General features: G+C 50.9%; 3 protein-coding genes across 5 annotated transcripts in view; 2 read left to right on the forward strand and 1 right to left on the reverse strand.

Annotated features, from left to right (window-relative positions):
- LARGE2 (LARGE xylosyl- and glucuronyltransferase 2) overlaps positions 1–8,491 on the reverse strand; it is a 71,949-nt gene extending 63,458 nt beyond the window's left edge. Inside the window, exons 1-2 of one of the 3 annotated variants that reach the window (XM_069740051.1) lie at positions 8,335–8,465; positions 4,718–5,050 (exon numbers count right to left, since the gene is read on the reverse strand). The gene's annotated coding sequence lies outside the window, so the exon portion shown is untranslated. Of the gene's footprint in view, positions 1–4,717; positions 5,051–8,334 lie in introns of all 3 variants that reach the window. The other 2 variants (XM_069740052.1, XM_069740050.1) reach the window with 2 other exon arrangements.
- Positions 8,492–15,025: 6,534 nt separating this feature from the next.
- PEX16 (peroxisomal biogenesis factor 16) lies at positions 15,026–22,320 on the forward strand. The gene is made up of 11 exons (XM_069740362.1): positions 15,026–15,182; positions 16,562–16,597; positions 17,571–17,647; positions 17,881–18,014; positions 18,136–18,236; positions 19,615–19,692; positions 19,765–19,914; positions 20,031–20,103; positions 20,836–20,955; positions 21,456–21,520; positions 21,601–22,320. The coding sequence occupies exons 1-11, from the start codon at positions 15,056–15,058 to the stop codon at positions 21,657–21,659; spliced, it is 1,020 nt and encodes a 339-aa protein (XP_069596463.1). The 5' UTR covers positions 15,026–15,055; the 3' UTR covers positions 21,660–22,320.
- On the forward strand, positions 21,923–23,759 carry FREY1 (Frey regulator of sperm-oocyte fusion 1). Its single transcript, XM_069739987.1, has 4 exons — positions 21,923–21,975; positions 22,151–22,223; positions 22,664–22,838; positions 23,543–23,759. The coding sequence occupies exons 1-4, from the start codon at positions 21,923–21,925 to the stop codon at positions 23,677–23,679; spliced, it is 438 nt and encodes a 145-aa protein (XP_069596088.1). The 3' UTR covers positions 23,680–23,759.
- The last annotated feature ends 753 nt before the right edge of the window (positions 23,760–24,512 follow it).

Genomic DNA, 24,512 nt, shown 5'->3' on the forward strand with positions numbered 1-24,512 from the left:
TTCTATGGGGGAGTGTTGTGGGCACGCTGTGACCATCATCTATTGACTTCTATGGGGGGGAGTGTTGTGGGCACGCTCTGTGACCATCTCATCTGTCGACATCTATGGAAGAGTGTTGTGGGCAAGCTCTGTGACCATCATCTATTGACTTCTATGGGGGAGTGTTGTGGGAATGCTCTGTGACCATCATCTATTGACTTCTATGGGGGGAGTGTTGTGGGCACACTGTGACCATCACCAATCGACTTCTATGGGGGGAGTGTTGTGGGAACGCTCCGTGACCATCATCTATTGACTTCTATGGGGGGGAGTGTTGTGGGCACGCTGTGACCATCATCTATTGACTTCTATGGGGGAGTGTTGTGGGCACGCTATGACCATCATCTATTGACTTCTATGGGGGAGTGTTGTGGGAACGCGCTGTGACCATCATCTATTGACTTCTATGGGGGAGTGTTGTGGGAACGCGCTGTGACCATCATCTATTGACTTCTATGGGGGAGTGTTGTGGGAACGCTCTGTGACCATCATCTATTAGCTAAAAAATTTTGAGATAAAAACAAAACAAAAACGTGATTACTCTCCTCGCTGATCTCCCACAGAAAACAACCACTTAAAAGGTCATCAGTGTCATATTAGTGGGGGGGCCGACACCCGGCACCAATCTGCTGGTTTCATGGTAAATACAGTATACAAAGCCGAAACAGCCCAGCGCCATACACTGTAGCGGCCGTCCTCGGATTAAAGCTCAGATCCCATTCACTTCAATAGGAGCCGAGCTGCCATACCCGACCAGACCTGTGATTAACACACAAGAATAAGGCCACTGGTACACGGACGCTTGCTAAACTGTGATCGAGAGGCAGCTTGTTGGCACTCGAGGCACAGAGCTACATGTAACACTACGACTGCCATCAGCAAATGCCCCGGAGCGAATAATCACCTACAGAACAGCATCCGCTGAGAGTAGTAGTGCACGCTATATGTCATCTAGGGAGCTGCCGGTTCAGGCGGACATGTCACTGGCTTCCCAAACATGCAGCGACGCTCTGCGAGTCGCCCACGTTGGCACACTTGATACCAGCCTGACAAAAACAAACTACATGAGCGCCAGAAAAGTGTGCACAGCTCCGCCAATATTGACTCTGCCCTGCAGTCTGTCGTTAGCGTCTGATTACAGGAGAAGAGCCGGCTGTCACCTGCACGGTGGATACACGGAGCGCCGTCCCGTCCAGCTGTGCTCACAGGACACGAGGCTGCGAAACACGTCCTGCAGAGCCGCACACAGACATATAGGTATATATATGTATACACAGAGCGTCGTCCCGTCCAGCTGTGCTCATAGGACACGAGGCTGCGAAACACGTCCTGCAGAGCCGCACACAGACATATAGGTATATATATGTATACACAGAGCGTCATCCCATCCAGCTGTGCTCACGGGACACGAGGCTGCGAAACGCGTCCTGCAGAACCGCACATGGACGTATAGGTATATATATGTATACACAGAGCTTCGTCCCGTCCAGCTATGCTCACGGGACACGAGGCTGCGAAACGCGTCCTGCAGAGCTGCACACGGACATATAGGTATATATATGTATACACAGAGCGTCATCCCGTCCAGCTGTGCTCATAGGACACGAGGCTGCGAAACACGTCCTGCAGAGCCGCACACAGACATATAGGTATATATATGTATACACAGAGCGTCATCCCATCCAGCTGTGCTCACGGGACACGAGGCTGCGAAACGCGTCCTGCAGAACCGCACATGGACGTATAGGTATATATATGTATACAAAGAGCGTCGTCCCGTCCAGCTGTGCTCACGGGACACGAGGCTGTGAAACGCGTCCTGCAGAGCTGCACACGGACATATAGGTATATATATGCATACACAGAGCGTCATCCCGTCCAGCTGTGCTCACGGGACACGAGGCTGCGAAACGTGTCCTGCAGAACCGCACATGGACGTATAGGTATATATATGTATACACAGAGCTTCGTCCCGTCCAGCTATGCTCACGGGACACGAGGCTGCGAAACGCGTCCTGCAGAGCTGCACACGGACATATAGGTATATATATGTATACACAGAGCGTCATCCCGTCCAGCTGTGCTCATAGGACACGAGGCTGCGAAACACGTCCTGCAGAGCTGCACACGGACATATAGGTATATATATGTATACAGAGCGTCGTCCCATCCAGCTGTGCTCATAGGACACGAGGCTGCGAAACACGTCCTGCAGATCTGCACACAGACATATAAGTATATATATGTATACACAGAGCGTCGTCCCATCCAGCTGTGCTCATAGGACACGAGGCTGCGAAACACGTCCTGCAGAGCTGCACACAGACATATAAGTATATATATGTATACACAGAGCGTCATCCCGTCCAGCTGTGCTCATAGGACACGAGGCTGCGAAACACGTCCTGCAGAGCTGCACACAGACATATAGGTATATATATGTATACACAGAGCGTCATCCCATCCAGCTGTGCTCACGGGACACGAGGCTGCGAAACGCGTCCTGCAGAACCGCACATGGACGTATAGGTATATATATGTATACAAAGAGCGTCGTCCCGTCCAGCTGTGCTCACGGGACACGAGGCTGTGAAACGCGTCCTGCAGAGCTGCACACGGACATATAGGTATATATATGCATACACAGAGCGTCATCCCGTCCAGCTGTGCTCACGGGACACGAGGCTGCGAAACGTGTCCTGCAGAACCGCACATGGACGTATAGGTATATATATGTATACACAGAGCTTCGTCCCGTCCAGCTATGCTCACGGGACACGAGGCTGCGAAACGCGTCCTGCAGAGCTGCACACGGACATATAGGTATATATATGTATACACAGAGCGTCATCCCGTCCAGCTGTGCTCATAGGACACGAGGCTGCGAAACACGTCCTGCAGAGCTGCACACGGACATATAGGTATATATATGTATACAGAGCGTCGTCCCATCCAGCTGTGCTCATAGGACACGAGGCTGCGAAACACGTCCTGCAGATCTGCACACAGACATATAAGTATATATATGTATACACAGAGCGTCGTCCCGTCCAGCTGTGCTCATAGGACACGAGGCTGCGAAACACGTCCTGCAGAGCTGCACACAGACATATAAGTATATATATGTATACACAGAGCGTCATCCCGTCCAGCTGTGCTCATAGGACACGAGGCTGCGAAACACGTCCTGCAGAGCTGCACACAGACATATAAGTATATATATGTATACACAGAGCGTCATCCGTCCAGCTGTGCTCATAGGACACGAGACTGCGAAACACGTCCTGCAGAGCCGCACACAGACATATAGGTATATATATGTATACACAGAGCGTCATCCCGTCCAGCTGTGCTCATGGGACACGAGACTGCGAAACACGTCCTGCAGAGCCGCACACAGACATATAGGTATATATATGTATACACAGAGCGCCATCCCGTCCAGCTGTGCTCATAGGACACGAGGCTGCGAAACGCATCCTGCAGAGCCGCACACAGACATATAGGTATATATCTGATATATCCAGGCTCCGATCTTTGAAGGCTTCCCACTAGAACACGACTGTGAGGACACGCAGACATTATCGACAGTGGCTGATAAGGACGCCCCCACAGATGGAGCCCCCACAGATGGAGCCCCCACAGATGGAGCCCCCACAGTGGCCCTAGCAGGGGAGGACATATCAGTGGTGAAACCTGCGTAGGCACACAGGGGCCCAAGGTGTAAGGGGGCCACTTTCACCTCCAACGCAGCAAGCAGCTTTTGTTCCAGACACATGGGTCCATTATGAGGAGCGTTTTGGGGGCTTCTTCTGTCTGCGTCCGCCCCTGTGGTTGAAGTAAGGACCTGGGGGAGATCAGCCAAGTTTTCCAGTACCGAGCTCCGCAGCTCGTTCTTCCATGGTCCTCACACAATGGATGGGGGCACGTTACCATTTACTGTTGTCACTTTGTAGTAAGATGTGGAAGCTTCACCGAGAATCCACCAAACTCACATTTATCAGTCAGATGGTGACATACGAGCAGCAAGGTGGCTCAGTGGTTAGCAGCAGCGGAGTCCAGGATCCCAAACGCCACATCTGTACGGAGCTTGTATATTGCCCCCACGATTGCTCGGGGGGTCTTTTCTGGATACTCCATTTCACTCCCACACTCCAAAAACAGTTTACTGCTGATATCACTGCTGTCAATTTGCTGAGACATTTACCCTGTGTAAAAAAAAAAAAAAACTCCTTCCCATGTGAACATAACCAAAGCCCAAAAACGGAACCCAGACGGGCAGCGTTACAGTAAGCGAGGCCGTCTGCCGTCAATATCAATTCTGTTCTTCAGATCCTGACAAACGTAAAAATGGATTTCATATCGCAGATGTTCTCTATGGGGGCGACTCACCGAGACCGGGGGGTGCGCAAGTATTAATGGAGGGACCACCGCTGTGCACCAACGTGACAAACCTCCAAGATTTGGGGGCCGCAGCACATTTTTGCCTTAATTTACTAATGTCAGAAGCGCTCGGTCTCCTCCCGGCTAAATCCTTCTCATAACAGAGGAGTGAGGATAAAAATGGCAAAAAGTTACAAACTTGTGCAACATTTCATTGTTACAGATTCCTGGTGCAAACTCTGAAGATCCAATAATTTCCAGGTTACTGAGATTCGGAATTATTAGATGTACTCACGTCTCCCCTGCCGGACCCGGCATCGGCCGTCACTTGGGAACCCAACGCTCCTCACGCCGTCCTAAAATCCACCTGTCCCGACCTTCACGCCTCAGACGCCCCTGCTAACCTGGAACGGGCAGTACTAGTCGCAGCCCACTCAGGATTTCCAGCCCACTCACTTCTTGATTAGTGGACGTTCATTTCACTCACAAAGTTCCACTTTTTGCAGATTATTCAAATCTAAAAACTTCAGGCCGGCCTTGGCGGAGCGGATAATCCCCGGGGCAGTAATTCCAGTAATCCCGCACCTTCGTCCTCCTCAGTCCTCAGTTTTCTCCCTTGTCTGTCATCCTGCGGGACACAAAGACAGATGGCCGGAGAGCTGACCTCATGTCTCACAGCAACCCGGGGATATACATAGAGGCGCCCAAATATACCCCATGGCGGTCACTGATCTCTGAGCCATTTAACCCTTCAGATCCCGGGGAGGCCACACGATACTGCAGATAGGACAGTGCCGGACCACCCGCTACGCTCCCGTTCTGGCCAGGGTCCTCCCACAGCAGAAAGTGTATTTTTAGGAAATGAGAAGGTGTCGGAGAAACAGATGGTATTTTTGGAAGCAAAAAAAAAGGGAAACTTTTTTTCCCTTTCTAAAACCACAAATGTTTCCTCCTTATCGGACGGTTATACTGCCCACGGGGGGCTGACGGCCCACGCTAATAAAAGCCACAAAAACCGCAGCGTCTGTAAATAGCGTCTGCCCCATCCCAGAATGTCAGGGATTGAGACAATCTCCAAACCACAAGCGGCTCCGAGACCGTCCGCTTATAGAAAGCCCAGCGTGACAATATGGCAGCACTAATAGCCGCTCGCATACACCACCGGCTATTCCTTGTGACTCCACTAAATACAGATTTAGACAGCGGCAGGCAGAGACAGGCAGAGACAGGCAGGTAGAGACAGAGACAGGCAGACAGACAGCGGCAGGCAGAGACAGAGACAGGCAGACAGCGGCAGGCAGAGACAGGCAGATAGAGACAGAGACAGGCAGACCGACAGACAGCGGCAGGCAGAGACAGAGACAGGCAGATAGAGACAGAGACAGGCAGACCGACAGACAGTGGCAGGCAGAGACAGGCAGGTAGAGACAAAGACAGGCAGACCGACAGACAGCGGCAGGCAGAGACAGGCAGGCAGACCAACATACAGTGACAGGCAGGCATAGACAGGCAGGCAGAGACAGGGAGACCGACAGACAGCAGCAGGCAGGCACACCAACAGGCAGGCACACAGGCAGCGGCAGGCAGATCATATCTTGTGTTACAAATATCAGCAGCTTGGCTCCTATTGAAGTGAATGTGATCTGAGCTGCAGTACCGAGAACTGCCACTACACAGTGTATGGCGCTGCACTTTTCTTTTTCCGGACACTTTGCACATCAAAGCCACCTTGGTTATTGATGGGGTTACCAGGTGTCAGACCCCCACCAATATGATATTGATGACCTATTGACGACAGCAGGAGTGGAAGCAAACGGAAGCATTGGCAGGAGCAAAGGTGGGTGAGGGAGGTGAGGACAGAGGAAGAAGCGAAGGTGGGTGAGGGAGGTGACGACAGCAGCAGGAGCGAAGGTGGGTGGGCGAGGTGAGGACAGCGGAAGAAGCGAAGGTGGGTGGTAGAGGCAACTGTGGCGCGACAGTGAGACTGAAGAAGACACCAACAGTGGCAGAAGTGAGGGTGGTTGGGGGTAAATCATTGCACGTAAAGATTTTTAACATAAGTGGCATAAATTAATGTGTTAAAGCGTCACAGAGTAAGAGATGGATCGGACCCTAGAGGAGCCTCAGCATGGTGGCAGATCCCGCCATTCATTGATGGTACTGGCCGCCATTACTACTATATTCTCCCTGGGATGTGTGACATAGAAACGTTGTAGATCTCGCCCACGTAACACACGTTCATCCAGCAGCCCCCCGCTCCGGTCCACTGTGCGGCACATCACTGGTGACATACAAATATTGATTGCTAATCGATAACCGATCAATTAACTGATGATTTTCCTAAATGATTAATGGCGGACGGTTCAGTCCTGATATTTCTCTGCTCTACTGTCTGCATTGTAGCTCTCTAGGACACAACAATCTTTGGGGTGTGTATACTTTACCCCCCTCCCCAGGTCCAGCATTGAGTCTTCGCTGCTGCTCCCAGCGTCTGTTATTGCCTGCAGCACTGACGTCACATCAAAGAGCGCTGCAGCCAGTCAGTGATCTCACATGTTCTGCCTGAGTTGACAGCATGAGTTGCTGATTGGCTGCAGCGCTGTCGACGTGACATCAGCGCTGCAGACAACAACGAACACAGAGAGCAGCAGGGAAGACTCAATGAGAAAACAGTTTTTTTTTTTTTTTTATTAAACAAACTACACATAGGGGACGTGGTGGTGCGGAGGTCGGGGGGTTTCCAAACACAGAAAACAAATCAGAATATCTATATTCCATTTTGTGCACACAGCTCGTCCGCAGATCTATGTGTCTCCACGGTAACAAGTGCACAGCTCGTCCGCAGATCTATGTGTCTCCACGGTAACAAGTGCACAGCTCGTCCGCAGATCTATGTGTCTCCACGGTAACAAGTGCACAGCTCGTCCGCAGATCTATGTGTCTCCACGGTAACAAGTGCACAGCTCGTCCGCAGATCTATGTGTCTCCACAGTAACAAGTACACAGCTCGTCCGCAGATCTATGTGTCTCCACGGTAACAAGTGCACAGCTCGTCCGCAGATCTATGTGTCTCCACGGTAACAAGTACGCAGCTCGTCCGCAGATCTATGTGTCTCCACGGTAACAAGTGCACAGCTCGTCCGCAGATCTATGGGTCTCCACGGTAACAAGTGCACAGCTCGTCCGCAGATCTATGTGTCTCCACGGTAACAAGTGCACAGCTCGTCCGCAGATCTATAGGTCTCCACGGTAACAAGTGCACAGCTCGTCCGCAGATCTATGTGTCTCCACGGTAACAGGTGCACAGCTCGTCCGCAGATCTATGTGTCTCCACGGTAACAAGTACACAGCTCGTCCGCAGATCTATGTGTCTCCACGGTAACAAGTGCACAGCTCGTCCGCAGATCTATGTGTCTCCACGGTAACAGGTGCAAACCTTGTGCAGTCCAATCCTGCCGTCATCCTCTCTTCCATTACACCAGATATGTATTAGCAAACAATTACAAGATCCCACAGCGCCCGGAGACACATAGGTCTGCGTAGGAGCTGCGTACACAGAACGACCAGCACTGACTATTATACATAGAGTTGAAATCATGTCTCTTTTCAAATAAAATAATTTAAAAAAAACGAAGAAAAAAAACAAAAACCATTAGTAACGTTCTGATACAGAAACATAAAAAAAAAACTGGAGGAAATAACAAAGGCACAAAAAAAAAAAAAAAATAAAATAAAAAATAAAATTAAAAAAAAAAAAAACAAGGCGTCCGGGTGATTTCCTGTCACATAAAGCTGGACACAACCGGTCCGTTTAATAAGAGGCGGCGTGCAGCATCCATAGTGTAGATGCAGGCTGCAAGCTGTCAGCAGCCCCATGTAACAGTCCCACGCCAGCCACTACACCCCCGTTACCTCCGGTTCCCCGGTCAGTGCGGTCGCTGCGCCCCCATCTCCGCCCGGTCCCGGGGTCTCCCCGCAGTCACACACTCCGGTTTGCAGCCATAAAGCGGATTAGCGCTGGAGACGTTCACATCGATGCGCTCTGGGATCGTTTACCGCGTCCTGACTCAATCTCAGAGCGAGTGAAAGTTGTGCGCCTGCGCGGTACGCTCGTATTGTTACCAGGCTTGGCTTTCGATTAACTTGGCCTCTTAAAGGAGCCGGTACCTAAAAATATCAGTGTTTGAAATATCCAAAAGTAGGTATAGAAACACACATAAATACATAGATAATTAGTAAATATATAACCAATGTAATAATATCTAGAAATCATATGTAACTAATATCTAAATAGGTAGATATATATAAAATATGTTCACCTGCAGCGATAGAATGTTTGCATGGAATTTCTTCTGCGATAAATTTAATAGATTTTTTCCCCAAACTTTCTAAATTCCATACATACAATTTACACAGGTAAGTGAGGCCCTTTGAATATAAGTCAGTGTGTTCCTGTCGGAGCCCCCGGGGTCATCGATAATGGCCATAAATCAGCTCAGCGCCATCGTATCCCCAATAATGTCCTCAATAATTGAACGCAGTTGAAAGAGATGTAATTAAATTGCTAGAAACGAAGGAATCTGCACTGAGGGAAATAAATCACAACTAATGATGATTATGTCAGAATCAAGACGGATTGGATGAGCGAAAAGTTATTTTGAGGGCGATGGTGTCTCCTCCAGCCTCTGCCCCGACTCCAATAACACTCGCCCCCTCTGTATGTACCCGTCTCCTCAGTGTGGCCCCCTCTGTATGTACCCGTCTCCTCAGTGTGGCCCCCTCTGTATGTACCCGTCTGCTCAGTGTGGCCCCCTCTGTATGTACCCGTCTCCTCAGTGTGGCCCCCTCTGTATGTACCCGTCTGCTCAGTGTGGACCCCTCTGTATGTACCCGTCTCCTCAGTGTGGCCCCCTCTGTATGTACCCGTCTCCTCAGTGTGGACCCCTCTGTATGTACCCGTCTGCTCAGTGTCGCCCCCTCTGTATGTACCCGTCTGCTCAGTGTCGCCCCCTCTGTATGTACCCGTCTGCTCAGTGTGGCCCCCTCTGTATGTACCCGTCTGCTCAGTGTCGCCCCCTCTGTATGTACCCGTCTGCTCAGTGTCACCCCCGCTGTATGTACCCGTCTGCTCAGTGTCGCCCCCTCTGTATGTACCCGTCTCCTCAGTGTGGCCCCCTCTGTATGTACCCGTCTGCTCAGTGTCGCCCCCTCTGTATGTACCCGTCTGCTCAGTGTCGCCCCCGCTGTATGTACCCGTCTGCTCAGTGTCGCCCCCGCTGTATGTACCCGTCTGCTCAGTGTCGCCCCCTCTGTATGTACCCGTCTGCTCAGTGTCGCCCCCTCTGTATGTACCCGTCTGCTCAGTGTCACCCCCGCTGTATGTACCCGTCTGCTCAGTGTCGCCCCCTCTGTATGTACCCGTCTGCTCAGTGTCCCCCCGCTGTATGTACCCGTCTGCTCAGTGTCCCCCCGCTGTATGTACCCGTCTGCTCAGTGTCCCCCCTCTGTATGTACCCGTCTGCTCAGTGTCCCCCCGCTGTATGTACCCGTCTGCTCAATGTCGCCCCCTCTGTATGTACCCGTCTGCTCAGTGTCCCCCCGCTGTATGTACCCGTCTGCTCAGTGTCCCCCCGCTGTATGTACCCGTCTGCTCAGTGTCCCCCCGCTGTATGTACCCGTCTGCTCAGTGTCCCCCCGCTGTATGTACCCGTCTGCTCAGTGTCACCCCCGCTGTATGTACCCGTCTGCTCAGTGTCCCCCCGCTGTATGTACCCATCTGCTCAGTGTCGCCCCCTCTGTATGTACCCGTCTCCTCAGTGTGGCCCCCTCTGTATGTACCCGTCTGCTCAGTGTCGCCCCCTCTGTATGTACCCGTCTGCTCAGTGTCACCCCCGCTGTATGTACCCGTCTGCTCAGTGTCGCCCCCTCTGTATGTACCCGTCTGCTCAGTGACCCCCGCTGTATGTACCCGTCTGCTCAGTGTCCCCCCGCTGTATGTACCCGTCTGCTCAGTGTCCCCCCGCTGTATGTACCCGTCTGCTCAGTGTCACCCCCGCTGTATGTACCCGTCTGCTCAGTGTCCCCCCGCTGTATGTACCCGTCTGCTCAGTGTCGCCCCCTCTGTATGTACCCGTCTGCTCAGTGTCCCCCCTCTGTATGTACCCGTCTGCTCAGTGTCCCCTCGCTGTATGTACCCGTCTGCTCAATGTCGCCCCCTCTGTATGTACCCGTCTGCTCAGTGTCGCCCCCTCTGTATGTACCCGTCTGCTCAATGTCACCCCCGCTGTATGTACCCGTCTCCTCAGTGTCACCCCCGCTGTATGTACCCGTCTGCTCAGTGTCGCCCCCTCTGTATGTACCCGTCTGCTCAGTGTCGCCCCCTCTGTATGTACCCGTCTGCTCAGTGTCGCCCCCTCTGTATGTACCCGTCTCCTCAGTGTCACCCCCGCTGTATGTACCCGTCTGCTCAGTGTGGCCCCCGCTGTGTGTACCATCTGCTCAGTGTCGCCCTCGCTGTGTGTACCCGTCTGCTCAGTGTCACCCCCCGCTGTATGTACCCGTCTGCTCAATGTCACCCCCGCTGTATGTACCCGTCTGCTCAATGTCACCCCCGCTGTATGTACCCGTCTGCTCAGTGTCCCCTCTGTATGTACCCGTCTGCTCAATGTCACCCCCGCTGTATGTACCCGTCTGCTCAGTGTCACCCCCGCTGTATGTACCCGTCTGCTCAGTGTCCCCTCGCTGTATGTACCCGTCTGCTCAATGTCGCCCCTTCTGTATGTACCCGTCTGCTCAATGTCGCCCCCTCTGTATGTACCCGTCTGCTCAGTGTCACCCCCGCTGTGTGTACCCGTCTGCTCAGTGTCACCCCCGCTGTATGTACCCGTTTGCTCAGTGTCCCCTCGCTGTATGTACCCGTCTGCTCAATGTCGCCCCCTCTGTATGTACCCGTCTGCTCAGTGTCACCCCCGCTGTATGTACCCGTCTGCTCAATGTCACCCCCGCTGTATGTACCCGTTTGCTCAGTGTCCCCTCGCTGTATGTACCCGTCTGCTCAATGTCGCCCCCTCTGTATGTACCCGTCTGCTCAATGTCGCCCCCGCTATATGTACCCGTCTCCTCAGTGTCCCCCCCGCTGTATGTACCCGTCTGCTCAGTGTCACCCCCGCTGTATGTACCCGTCTGCTCAATGTCGCCCCCTCTGTATGTACCCGTCTGCTCAATGTCGCCCCCGCTATATGTACCCGTCTGCTCAGTGTCACCCCCGCTGTGTGTACCCGTCTGCTCAGTGTCGCCCCCTCTGTATGTACCCGTCTGCTCAGTGTCACCCCCGCTGTATGTACCCGTCTGCTCAATGTCGCCCCCTCTGTATGTACCCGTCTGCTCAGTGTCACCCCCGCTGTGTGTACCCGTCTGCTCAGTGTCGCCCCCTCTGTATGTACCCGTCTACTCAGTGTCACCCCCGCTGTTTGTACCCGTCTGCTCAGTGTCACCCCCGCTGTATGTACCCGTCTGCTCAGTGTCGCCCCCGCTGTATGTACCCGTCTGCTCAGTGTCGCCCCCGCTGTATGTACCCGTCTGCTCAGTGTCACCCCCGCTGTATGTACCCGTCTGCTCAGTGTCTCCCCCGCTGTGTGTACCCGTCTGCTCAGTGTCGCCCCCTCTGTATGTACCCGTCTGCTCAGTGTCACCCCCGCTGTATGTACCCGTCTGCTCAATGTCGCCCCCTCTGTATGTACCCGTCTGCTCAGTGTCGCCCCCGCTGTATGTACCCGTCTGCTCAGTGTCACCCCCGCTGTATGTACCCGTCTGCTCAGTGTCACCCCCGCTGTATGTACCCGTCTGCTCAGTGTCGCCCCCGCTGTATGTACCCGTCTGCTCAGTGTCACCCCCGCTGTATGTACCCGTCTGCTCAGTGTCACCCCCGCTGTATGTACCCGTCTGCTCAGTGTCACCCCCGCTGTGTGTACCCGTCTGCTCAGTGTCACCCCCGCTGTATGTACCCGTCTGCTCAGTGTCACCCCCGCTGTATGTACCCGTCTGCTCAGTCGCCCCCGCTGTATGTACCCGTCTGCTCAGTGTCACCCCCGCTGTATGTACCCGTCTGCTCAGTGTCGCCCCCGCTGTATGTACCCGTCTGCTCAGTGTCACCCCCGCTGTATGTACCCGTCTGCTCAGTGTCACCCCCGCTGTATGTACCCATCTGCTCAGTGTCACCCCTGCTGTATGTACCCATCTGCTCAGTGTCCCCCCCCACTGTGTGTACCCGTCTGCTCAGTGTCACCCCCTCTGTATGTACCAGTCTGCTCAGTGTCCCCCCCGCTGTATGTACCCATCTGCTCAGTGTCGCCCCGCTGTATGTACCCATCTGCTCAGTGTCGCCCCGCTGTATGTACCCGTCTGCTCAGTGTCCCTCCGCTGTATGTACCCGTCTGCTCAGTGTCGCCCCCGCTGTATGTACCCGTCTGCTCAGTGTCCCCCCGCTGTATGTACCCGTCTGCTCAGTGTCCCCCCGCTGTATGTACCCGTCTGCTCAGTGTCCCCCCGCTGTATGTACCCGTCTGCTCAGTGTCCCCCCGCTGTATGTACCCGTCTGCTCAGTGTCACCCCCGCTGTATGTACCCGTCTGCTCAGTGTCACCCCCGCTGTATATAACCGTCTGCTCAGTGTCACCCTCGCTGTGTGTACCCGTCTGCTCAGTGTCACCCCCGCTATATGTACCCGTCTGCTCAGTGTCACCCCCGCTTTGTGTACCCGTCTGCTCAGTGTCGCCCCCCACTGTATGTCCCCGTCTGCTCAGTGTCACCCCCGCTGTATGTACCCGTCTGCTCAGTGTCACCCCCGCTGTATGTACCCGTCTGCTCAGTGTCACCCCCGCTGTATGTACCCGTCTGCTCAGTGTCACCCCCACTGTATGTACCCGTCTGCTCAGTGTTGCAGCACCTGCTTGGGACCCCCGATGTGCAGCACATAATGGTAGAGAAAAGGGACAATGATGGAGGCTGACAAGGGATATATGAGGCGCCCATTACAATGACTCGGACCCCCTGCGATGACTCCTGGGGTCCCCTGTGTACCGGCCATATTTGCTAATGCAGTGGCCGGATCATGTGTTGTGATCTTTAAATATTGCTGCACAAAAAGAAAAAAATTGCAGCCGGAAAGTGGAAATGCTGCGAAGACCATAAATATTGCACTTATTTGTCCCCAGTTAATAAAATGCACCTAATAAGTGAACGAGAGAAAAGCAAGGTAAGGGACAAACTGCGGCCGACTCCAAGAAACTTTGTCATTTTGTTTTTTTTTCTTTTTCGTTTTCATGTTCAGTGTACGGCGGATGATTACATTGGATCCTGGCACTTGCCCGGAGTTCACTGACGCCAATCCTGGGCCAAATTCCCTGGTCTGACACCCGGCACCCCCGCTGTTTGCTGCTGCCATGGTGGCAGGATATACAGTGTATGGAGCTGGAACAGCACAGCTCCATGCACCATGCAGTGGCCGTTCTCAGGTACTGCAGCTCAGCTTCTATTGAAGTGAACGTGATCTGACCTGTAGTACCGAGAACGGCCACGACACAGTGTATGGCGCTGTTTTAGTCACCCAGCTTTCCTAGACCGGCCTAGTTGTGCAAATTACTCTTTTCCCTCATTCCTCTTGGTATCTATTTTGTACTGTGATTTCTGTTATGCTGTAATGTCTATTGTCTGTACAAATCCCCTCTATAATTTGTAAAGCGCTGCGGAATATGTTGGCGCTATATAAATAATATTATTATTATTATTATTATAAATTACACTGATCTACCTTAGGCCTGGAGTTGGTGACCGTATAAAAATCACCCGAGACATCGCTTAGGCCGGGTTCACATTGCGTTGCTGGCGTCCGTTAGCGCCGCCATTAATTCCTATGTCGGACGCATCGCTAGCGCCCGGCCTTACTGTGGTCTGGTTTACGCAGAAAATTTCACCCCTGAAAAAAAAAACGGATAACACGCAAATCTTATCCAACTAGACATTTAATTCAAAAGAGATGAGACGTAGTAAAAAAAAAATATATAAATATACATATATCATGCAAAACCAAAAAAAAAACTTTTTTAATTAAAATCTTTTTATCGATACATAAGTATATACTGTAAAGTGCTGCGGAATATGTTGGCGCTATGTAAATAAAAAATTATTATTATTATCATATGTGTGAATAAGTCAAATCAGTGCTGCCCTCTGCTGGTCACAAGGTGGTATTACTGGTCACAGAGAGCCCCTTCCCCCCCCCCCCCAAAAAAAAAGGTACAAAAAAATAAAAAATAAATAAATACATGAAAAATAAATAAATAAATAAATAAATGAAAAATAAATAAATGCACCAATAATATTTTTTTTTTGTGCGTGATTTTTTTTTTTTTTTTTATTATTAATTCCATCTCCTACCCTTGGTGAATATGGGGATTTGGTTTACATGCGATGTCCAGAAATAATAGAAGCCGAAGTACAAAAATGTATGCATTAGATGCACAGATGACAGTGAAAGGGTTAATCCGGTTGCATTTGGCCCAGTGGATGAGGGGTTAATAATGTCTATGCTCCGCCCTTGCAGGGGGCAGGCCCTGACCAGGAAGAGAAGGTGCAGGATGGCAGCCGGCTGCTGGGGGAAGCTGCAGGAGCTCACACACAAGTACTGGGAGTTTGTGGTCCAGAACCCCACAGGGGCCACCCAGGTGGAGGGGGCAGTGCGCATGCTCTCCTACCTCATTGCAGGTGAGTGACAGAGGGGGGTGCAATGTCCGGAGACTGTCACCTGCACCGCGCCATCGAACCTTCACCCCGTCACCGTACACGCTGAACCTTGACCCCGTCACCGTACACACTGAACCTTAACCCCGTCACCGTACACGCTGAACCTTGACCCCGTCACCGTACACGCTGAACCTTGACCCCGTCACCGTACACGCTGAACCTTCACCCCGTCACCGTACACGCTGAACCTTCACCCCGTCACCGTACACACTGAACCTTAACCCCGTCACCGTACACGCTGAACCTTGACCCCGTCACCGTACACGCTGAACCTTCACCCCGTCACCGTACACGCTGAACCTTCACCCCGTCCGCTGCGACAATGGGATATTAGAGGACATGGCTGCCTAAAAATGCTCTGACTGGCTGCATCTGGTCCTGGGAAAGCTGGGTGACCGCCAATATGGCCGCCAGCGTCTTACAGAGAGCGCCGTTCACATTGGTAGCTGTACGGCGCGTCTCTCCGTGTGCGATGTGACCCCCGGCTGACATCAGCGGGAGAATTCACCCCCTTCACATAGGGCGTACTGGTGTATCGTATGGGGGGGGGGGGAGCAGCGTCAAGGACCTGGGTCCCACAGCCGAGACCGGAGCGATCCCTGATCGCTGCCATCCGAACGCCGCCGCTGCCGCCAATCCCTGTCAGTGCCAATTAAGTGATCGAGTCACCAAACCGTCCTGTGACCCGGCCACGGTGTGATGGGGGTGGGAGAAAGGCTCCTGAAGACCCCCGGTCACCGCTGCAGCCACATACTGAAATATGGCAGTTTATGGATCAAGAGGTTAAATGATCGCTGGTTTATTTTCTGGAGGATAGAATAGAGGAGGGAAAGAAAAAAAAAGTATAAAACCAAGATTTTTTTTTTTTAAACTTTTTATATATATTTTTATTAATGTTTTTGTTAAAAAAAAAAAAGTTTGCATCGCCCCCTTCCCTTTCCCAGTTATGAAATAAAGAAATTAAACCTATTCGGTATCGCCGCCGCCGCCAACGTAAAAGTCCGATCTGTGAAAACATCAAATCGACGTTAAACGGTTAAAATAATAATAAATTTAAAAAAATGCTAAAAAATCAGGTTGGCCGCCGTTCACTGATGGCATCTGTCCAAAAGAACGCAATCAAAAGCCTTAAAAATGACTGATATATGGTAACACAGAAATGAACAGCTCTCCGCACAAAAAAAAAAAAAACGGACCGGTGACTGAAAAATAAGTTACAAATTTCTGAAAATGGCGACAAACAAACTTTTTTTTTTTTTTTCTAATTTTTTTTTTTTTAATGTTCAATCTGTGTGAGAAACGATTTATGCCTCAATTTTATTATTTCTTTATATTTTTAGGTCGCTTTACAGATTCCCATGAATTGTCCGAGCTCGGTGAGTGCATGTGTGATATATATAGGACCATGTATTGATGCTTATGTAGCGCTGACATACTCCGCAGCGCTATACACAAGTTGTCCTCGCTCATCAGTTTCCGATGCTACATCGTATCATGGTGCAAGTGATTGGGGTCCCGCTGTGTCCGGCGGGGTCCCTGTTGTGTCCAACGGTGTTCCCCTTGTGTCTGGCTGGGTCCCCGTTGTGTCTGGCTGGGTCCCCGTTGTGTCTGGCTGGGTCCCCGTTGTGTCTGGCTGGGTCCCCGTTGTGTCTGGCTGGGTCCCCGTTGTGTCTGGCTGGGTCCCCGTTGTCTGGCTGGGTCCCCGTTGTGTCTGGCTGGGTCCCCGTTGTGTCTGGCTGGGTCCCCGTTGTGTCTGGCTGGGTCCCCGTTGTCTGGCTGGGTCCCCGTTGTCTGGCGGGGTTCCCCTTGTGTCTGGCTGGGTTCCCGTTGTGTCTGGCTGGGTTCCCGTTGTGTCTGGCTGGGTCCCCGTTGTCTGGCTGGGTCCCCGTTGTCTGGCGGGGTTCCCCTTGTGTCCGGCTGGGGTTCCCCTTGTGTCCGGCGGGGGTTCCCCTTGTGTCCGGCGGGGGTTCCCCTTGTGTCCGGCGGGGGTTCCCCTTGTGTCCGGCGGGGGTTCCCCTTGTGTCCGGCGGGGGTTCCCCTTGTGTCCGGCGGGGGTTCCCCTTGTGTCCGGCGGGGGTTCCCCTTGTGTCCGGCGGGGGTTCCCCTTGTGTCCGGCGGGGGTTCCCCTTGTGTCCGGCGGGGGTTCCCCTTGTGTCCGGCGGGGGTTTCCGTAGGGTCTAGCGGGGTTCCCATTGTGTCCGGCGGGCTTCCCGTGACTTGTGCCAAGTTTTTGCGAGCCGCGTTTTCCGGCGCCTCGGTTGTTGCGAAGCTCCCATTCACCAGCGCTATGCTGGGATGTAGCGACGCCATAAAACTTCGGCCGATGTTTCATCATTTATCTCTTTTTAGTTTACTCGTCCTCCAATCTCCTGGTTTTGCTCAATGATGGAATCCTAAGGAAAGAATTCCTGAAGCCGCCCCCCACTGTAAGTGTCACCGACAAGGTTAGAAAATCATGGCTGCTTTCTCTAATAGAACAGCGCCGCCCCTGTGCTCAGGTTGTGTACAGTATTGCAGTTTGGCCACATTCGTCTCAATGGCTCTAATCTGTAATGCCAGACACGAGCCCTGGGGGTTGGGCGCTGTTTTTTGGGTAGGACCAGCCTTGTTTCTTTTACTAACCCCACATAACCCTTTCTTTCATTTACCTCTGTCACAGGATGGTCCAAAGCAGCGTCTTAAAAATTGGTTAGGAGTCCTGGAGAGTTTGGAAGTTTTCATTGAGATCGGATCGGCACGTGCCTGGGGAGACAAAATCCGCTGGGCGGCCATACTGGTTATACAGCTGCTGAAGTGAGTATCCTCACCTACCTTTTTTAGGCTTGATGGCGGCCTCAGTAGATGGCGCCTTGGTTGCCATATTGGTTGCCACACCGGCTTCCTAAAATCGAGGGTCTTTTCTCTTTCCCATCAGGGCCTGTCTCCGTATTGTGCTGCTTCTGTGGTATAAGTCCGGGATCCAGACCTCTCCCCCCGTGACCCCACTAGACCGAGAGGGAGACCTCAACCAGACAGGTCTGGCGTCATGTTGTGCGTTCTCTTAAAGGGGTTTTCTGGGAAACACTTTTTTATTTTATCTCGTTAATGACCAGTTGCATTCTTCGTTAATTTCTAGTTTGGGCATCCAAACCAATTATTTATTATGTATGATTTTCCCTATATCACCGTTAAGTCCTCCTGATCACATTCTGTACACTGAACACACTGTCTCTGCCTACTTTCACTCTCACAATTAGTGCCCCATTCTTTGCCTCCCTTAAAGTGATCCTGTCGGGAAGATTTTGTTGCAGATCCAAATGATCCGGCTGCATGGGTCCGAGCACAACAATAAAAATGGTTCCTGTCTTGTAGTGATCTGATGAGCCAGTGCAGAGAAATCGAGCCAAATGCAAATCAGCCTGGAGGTGCATTGGGGGTGTGTCATCATACTCAGTGCACAGACACGCCCTTATTGCGCTTTAAGACTGAATTGCATGGGACTTTTTAAAGCTTGATTTCTCATCGCTGGCACATCGCATCACTGCAAGACTGGTACCAATTTTTTTTTTTTTTTTGTATTATGACCTATACAGCCGTACCTATGGTTTCAGCGCTAAAATCTGTTCCCTTTAATGGGATACATACAAGCTTTATCTGTTGTCTGTCGTGGTGAGCGAGCGTGCTCGGATAAGGTGTTGCATGCTCGGGTGCTGAGCAAGTGTCTTCGGCGTGCTCGAAAGATTCATAGAATGGTAGAGTTGGAAGGGACCTCCTGGGTCATCTGGTCCGACCCCCTGCTCAAAGCAGGATTCACTAAATCATCCCAGACAGATGTCTGTCCAGCCTCTGTTTGAAGACTTCCATTGAAGGAGAACTCACCACCTCTCGTGGCCGCCTGTTCCCCTCATTGATCACCCTCACTGTCTGTGTCTCCTCCCATTCAGTTTCATCCCATTGCTTCTAGTGTTTCCTTGTGCAAATGAGAATAAAGATGATCCTTCTACAATGTGACAGCCCTTGAGATATTTGTAGACAGCTACAAAGTCGCTCAAGTCCCTGCGGCTGCATGTCTCACGGCTGGTCGACAGCCCCAACACATACAGGGATTGTCTAACAAACAGATTATCCATGCCTGTGTTGCAGCTGTCGAACAGCCATGAGACATACATGCAGCCACAGGGACTGGAACGTATTTTTCGAGCACGCCGAAGACACTCGGTCATCACCCGAGCATGCTCAGATAACGCCTTATCCCAGCACGCTCCCTCATCACTAGTCTGATGCTTTCCATCAGCAGATCCAGTCTCCACATCAACGTCAAATGTGTTCTGCAGTTTTGCAAATGTAGCGACGAATATACGGAGCAGCGTCTCCGACCGCTCACTCCTGTTTTATCTCGTAAATTTGCTTTCAGGAGAGGAAAGCGATGGAAAGCAGGACGCCTGTTTTGTGGGCAAGCGCTCGAGCCGCGCGGTGCGATCCCTCAGTGACAGTAAGGACTCACAATGTCCATTGTACAGGATGTTTATACACTATACAGATAACTGATTTATTTTATTATAAGCCCCCTCTGGCCGTAGTCGCTATTGGAGAAGCCCCCATGTCCCTGAGCAGAGGCGAGACGGACACCGTGAAAGGAACGGAAAACCTTCAGATCTGGGCGCGCTGGGCACCGTCGCCGAAACGGTTCACATCCTGCGGCCCGTTACGCACTGTATCCTTTAGTTTTCGGAGAAGTCGGCGGATTGTCTGCCATCGCTCCCATTCTTTCTTTCTCATCCTTCCAGTCTGATTTCTCCACTATTGCACCTTAACCTTTTATTTTTACAGTGGCAAGCTTGGCTGTATGGGGTCAGAAATCGTGGAAGCCGTGGTTGTTGGCCGCTGCATTGGATGTTGCAAGGTTAGGATCTACCATCGGATATTGGACACTTTCGGGGGCATGTATTTTTGGATAAAAATAATTTTTGCTATCGAGGTTCATTAAAAAAAAAATGTTGCACCGTTTGGCTTTTACAGGCTTTTTTTCCCCTTCTTATTAGGGTGCAGTCAGACGTTCGTATTACTCGGGGGAGGAGCACAACTTCGGACTGTCCGGCGGCTCTCCTGACCTGAGCGCGGTGGCACGTATTCCTATGCAGCGGACACGCTCAGGTCAGGAGAGCCGACTGACAGTCCGAGGTTTGCGATGTGAAATACGGCTGTCTGACTGCACCTTACTGGTTGCAAAATGAGTTACCTGAGAATCCATTCTTTTTTTTTTTCCTATGATCACATGAAAGTTCATCCCAACTTTTATGTTATCTGTGGTCATAAATTAGTATAGCGGCGCTCCAAGAAAAGCGATGCGTTACAAACGTCATATCAGAACACGCTCACTGATGGAGTCTCTGGTAACTGTTTCAGCATCCAGCAACATGCAGGGAAACAGTCAGCAAAAGCAACATTTCTAATGAAACCCAATTGCAAAAATTAATTTTAGCCCCAAATATTTGCATTTAAGAAAAAAAATGTCCCCCCAAGTGTCCAGACTTGTTTTTTAAAGGAAAGCTGTGATTCCATTATATAAGAGCTGCTGCTGCGGGGGTCCCAGCCAGTTCATGGCCATGATGTGGATGTTTCCCCTTTTTTCCAGCCTGTCCGTGCTACGTGACGTCCAGCATCTGAGCCGCAGGGAGCGAGGAGAGCTGCGGAGGAGAACCCTGCTGTTACTGTATTATCTGCTGCGCTCCCCTTTCTATAACCGCTACACTGAGTGAGTATCCAGCGTACATACGAGCCTGTACGGAAGCGTCCGCATCGCATACGGCAGGCCGAAATATGGCGCTTCTAAAGCTGTTATCTCGTCACAGATTATCCTTTTAAAGGTTATGCCATCATGTGGTGATCGTTGGGGTCTAGCCTCTGCGATACATAAACGGACGAACCAGGCACGGGCCTAACGTTGCACCCTCTGGTTTACCTGCAGAGCGGCGCTCTTGGCCACCTCCTGTGGAGGGAACTGCACCCGCTCCATCCACTTTAATGGGGGGCGCCGAGCAGAATGGCCAAGAGCGCTGCACCCATTTTATTCTCTGGACCCACCGAACATAACGTGGTAACATGTCTTAGCAGTATCCCTTTAATATGAGCGCTGCTCTGGAGGCAAGAGAAAACGCGCTTACATGGTGGCCACTGAGATAAATGTCATTTTCTGCAATGTACGGCCGGCGCGCTCTCGCTATTTGCTCACGGGACTTCGTTTCATACTGACAGAATTCGTCTGCTGCTCCTCCTCCGGCTCTTGGGAGACTACGTCCCGGGTCTTGGTTTGGTGGCACGTAAGTGGCATGATATATGCTGTTCTATGGGCTGGGTAGCTCCCCGTGGTCCGTATTTTCACCCTCTCGTTCCTGTGAAGGTCCTCTGATGGATTATCTACCCGTGTGGCAGAAGATTTACTTTTACAACTGGGGATGACGGACTCGGGAGGTTGGTGTGGACCCTTCCACCAGGTGATAACCAGCACGGCGTCGGCGCCATCACGGCTCGGAAGACGTTTCTGACTTGGCGCCTGGATTTTTCCCATATTAAACTGTGACTTTCCTAACTGATGAGATTTTCTAGTGACGTGAGAGCGACCTGGACCGTTGTGATCACTGGGATCCTTTTGTAAACTCCCGTCATGATTTACTTCCTATGTTGTGCATTACGATTTCCAATATTAAATGGATTGGAAAAACATGTCCGCTTTCATCCAGAAGCAGCGCCCCACTTGGTCTAAAGGCTGGGTCAGGTATTACAACTAATCCCCCGTTCGAGTCAATGCTATAGTGATGCCGTTTCTGGTAATAAGCAGCCAGGTTTTTCCGATTTCTTACAACCCCTTTGAGGTTTTATAGCAATTATAATAAATATTTATTCAGAATTTCCTTGATTATGTTTCCATGTTTGATTATATTATTTAACAGGAACGTTGTGACCCCCAGCAGAATACAGCGGTGGCCAGATTGTGTGGCGCTGCTCTATTCCTGTTTCACGATGGCGAGACCCTCAGCATTCGGCGATTTATTATATACCCTATTTATCACTTTCAATGTTGGGAAATAATCTTTTGGAATAAAAACTTTCATGTGACTCATACAGTTTTTTTTTTTTTTTTTTTTTTAAAGTGATTACAAATGTTATTTTTTAGTCTATACATTGTAAGGTGGTCGCCTCTTGTATAATAATGAATGATTGCAAAATGTATAATTTGGCCGATTATAGAATAATAAAAAAAAAAAGTAAAACCAAAAAAGTTTTTCTTTTCTGGAACAACTAAATAATAATATAAAAAAGTCTGTGACTTGATTGTCTCCGCATCTGGTAACATGACCTGGTCCATTGTGATGTCAGCGGTTCTTTCTGCTCACTCGCCTTCCGTGCCCGCGACATGGGTGGGAGTTTTCTGTTCTCGTGGATGTTCCTGTTACTTCTTCTAGGAAGCGTCACGTGTTCTCCGGCGATACGACGGTGAGCGGGCGAGGGGCCACATTATCTCCAGAAGTTTCTATAGCGGTCATGCTGATCTTTCTGATTACAGAGCTCGACGTGAAATCCCCCTCGACTTCGAAGCTCTCGCTGAGATCCCGGTTGAGCACTTTGGACTTATAGATGGTAATGGGATTTTATGGATTTGTTATTAGTTCAGCATTATTACAAGCGCATAAATCGGTGCACCCGGGTCCCGATACCAAATCTGTGCCAGGACCCCCTCCCAGTATGCACCATTGATAATATTGGTGGCAGAGAGGACGTAAGTGCAACATTGTGTTACAAGGTGCAACTGTCCAGTCTGCACCCCCCATAACGGTCTTCTCCAAGGGTATGTTCACATGGAGCAACGGAAAAATCCGTATTGAATCGGAGACGGCAGACATCACCGGAATGTCAATGTAGCCTAACCCAGCATTCTCCAAAATCCGCAGAAGTCCAGGTTTCTGCCATAGACTCGCAGGCTGAACGGTGAACACACTGATTAACATTGGCAGCGCTCACCTCTGACGTGGGGGCCACTCTGGACGACCCCTGTAAAGGGGTATTCTCGTTTTTAGAAGTATCGCCTATCTAGGATGCTGTAGGTAATAAATTACTGATGGCCGGGGGTCCGTCTGACCCTGAGAATGGGGCAGTGGAATAAGACTCTGTTCTTGGAATCAGTCGGGGTCCCAGCGGTCGGACCCCCTGAAATCTACGAGTGAATTATTCGCTTAGATGGGAATAACAGTTACATACCGGTATATCGGAAACTGCTAATGATTCTTATTGAAATAGTAAAATGGTGAATTTTTTTTAAATTTTTTAAACACTTTTGTCCCTAGATTACGGCGTGCTGCCAAAACATCCTTCGTTTCGTCATCGAGTGACTCGGCAGCGACCAGCAGGGCTAGCAAAGGCCGGGAAAAGCAAACGTGATGAGCCGGACATCGGGGAGCTGTACTATGATGACGTCATGTGAGACAGCGGGGTCCCGGAGCCCCTGTAGATTTGGGGGGGGGACAGTGTCATAGTTTGTGATGAGACCATTGGGGAATAAACTCGCATGTAATGTAAAAGACGTGGCGCTCTGCCGCTGGCACTAGGTGTCCGTATTTTGATGCATCGGACTGTGTGACACTACAAGTCTCAGCATGCCCTTGCAGTTGTAACAACTACTGATGTGGTGGGGGTAGCAAAAGTTGTAGACCACCGTGCAGTTTTTGGCATCTGACTTTTTTTTTTTTTTTTTTTTTTTAGAAAAGTGAATAGAGAAACACAAGCACAAATTAGTAATAAATAAATCTCAGGCTGTTTATTGAGGAGTCATGAGCCGCCCTCTGCCCTCAGCCCGTAAGACCCCCCCATCAGTACAATCAATGCCCCTTGTTACACACACGAGAACAAACTCTTGTTCTTTTAAAGGGGACACTAAATATGATCAAACCTGAAAAAGCATTCACAAATATTTATGTAAATTTCTGAAAATTCAGCCCAGCGGTCGATTAAGACCTCGAAAGTTTCCAGAAATATGCCAAAAATACATGTTATAATAACTAGCAGGCAGGCGCCTTCAATGCCACCTATTCTGTGAAAAACAGTAGGAATTACGCAGGTTCTGGCGATAGATCCTTCATATTGATTGGGAAACCATCAGCAAGTAGATGGGTAAGTAAGATCTGCAGGATTCTGGTCCAGTGGCTACGCCGGCAGCCACCTCCTTCTGTGGCATCCCCAGCGCCTCTTCTGATTACTGTGCCCGGCGTGACGTCATATGTCGCCGAGTACTAATCTGAAGAGGTGCCGTGATGCCGA

Source organism: Ranitomeya imitator, chromosome 9 (genome assembly GCF_032444005.1).
Source record: "Ranitomeya imitator isolate aRanImi1 chromosome 9, aRanImi1.pri, whole genome shotgun sequence".
Taxonomy (NCBI): Eukaryota; Metazoa; Chordata; class Amphibia; order Anura; family Dendrobatidae; genus Ranitomeya; species Ranitomeya imitator.

Coding starts and splice junctions, on each gene's coding strand:
- PEX16 (XM_069740362.1), top strand. CDS start 15,056: ATGGCAGCCGGCTGCTGGGGGAAGCTGCAGGAGCTCACACACAAGTAC. Junction 15,183..16,561: donor GCTCTCCTACCTCATTGCAG/GTGAGTGACAGA, acceptor TTATATTTTTAG/GTCGCTTTACAGATTCCCAT. Junction 19,693..19,764: donor GGTGCGATCCCTCAGTGACA/GTAAGGACTCAC, acceptor TTTTATTATAAG/CCCCCTCTGGCCGTAGTCGC.
- FREY1 (XM_069739987.1), top strand. CDS start 21,923: ATGTCCGCTTTCATCCAGAAGCAGCGCCCCACTTGGTCTAAAGGCTGG. Junction 21,976..22,150: donor TGGTCTAAAGGCTGGGTCAG/GTATTACAACTA, acceptor ATTATTTAACAG/GAACGTTGTGACCCCCAGCA. Junction 22,224..22,663: donor TCTATTCCTGTTTCACGATG/GCGAGACCCTCA, acceptor TACTTCTTCTAG/GAAGCGTCACGTGTTCTCCG.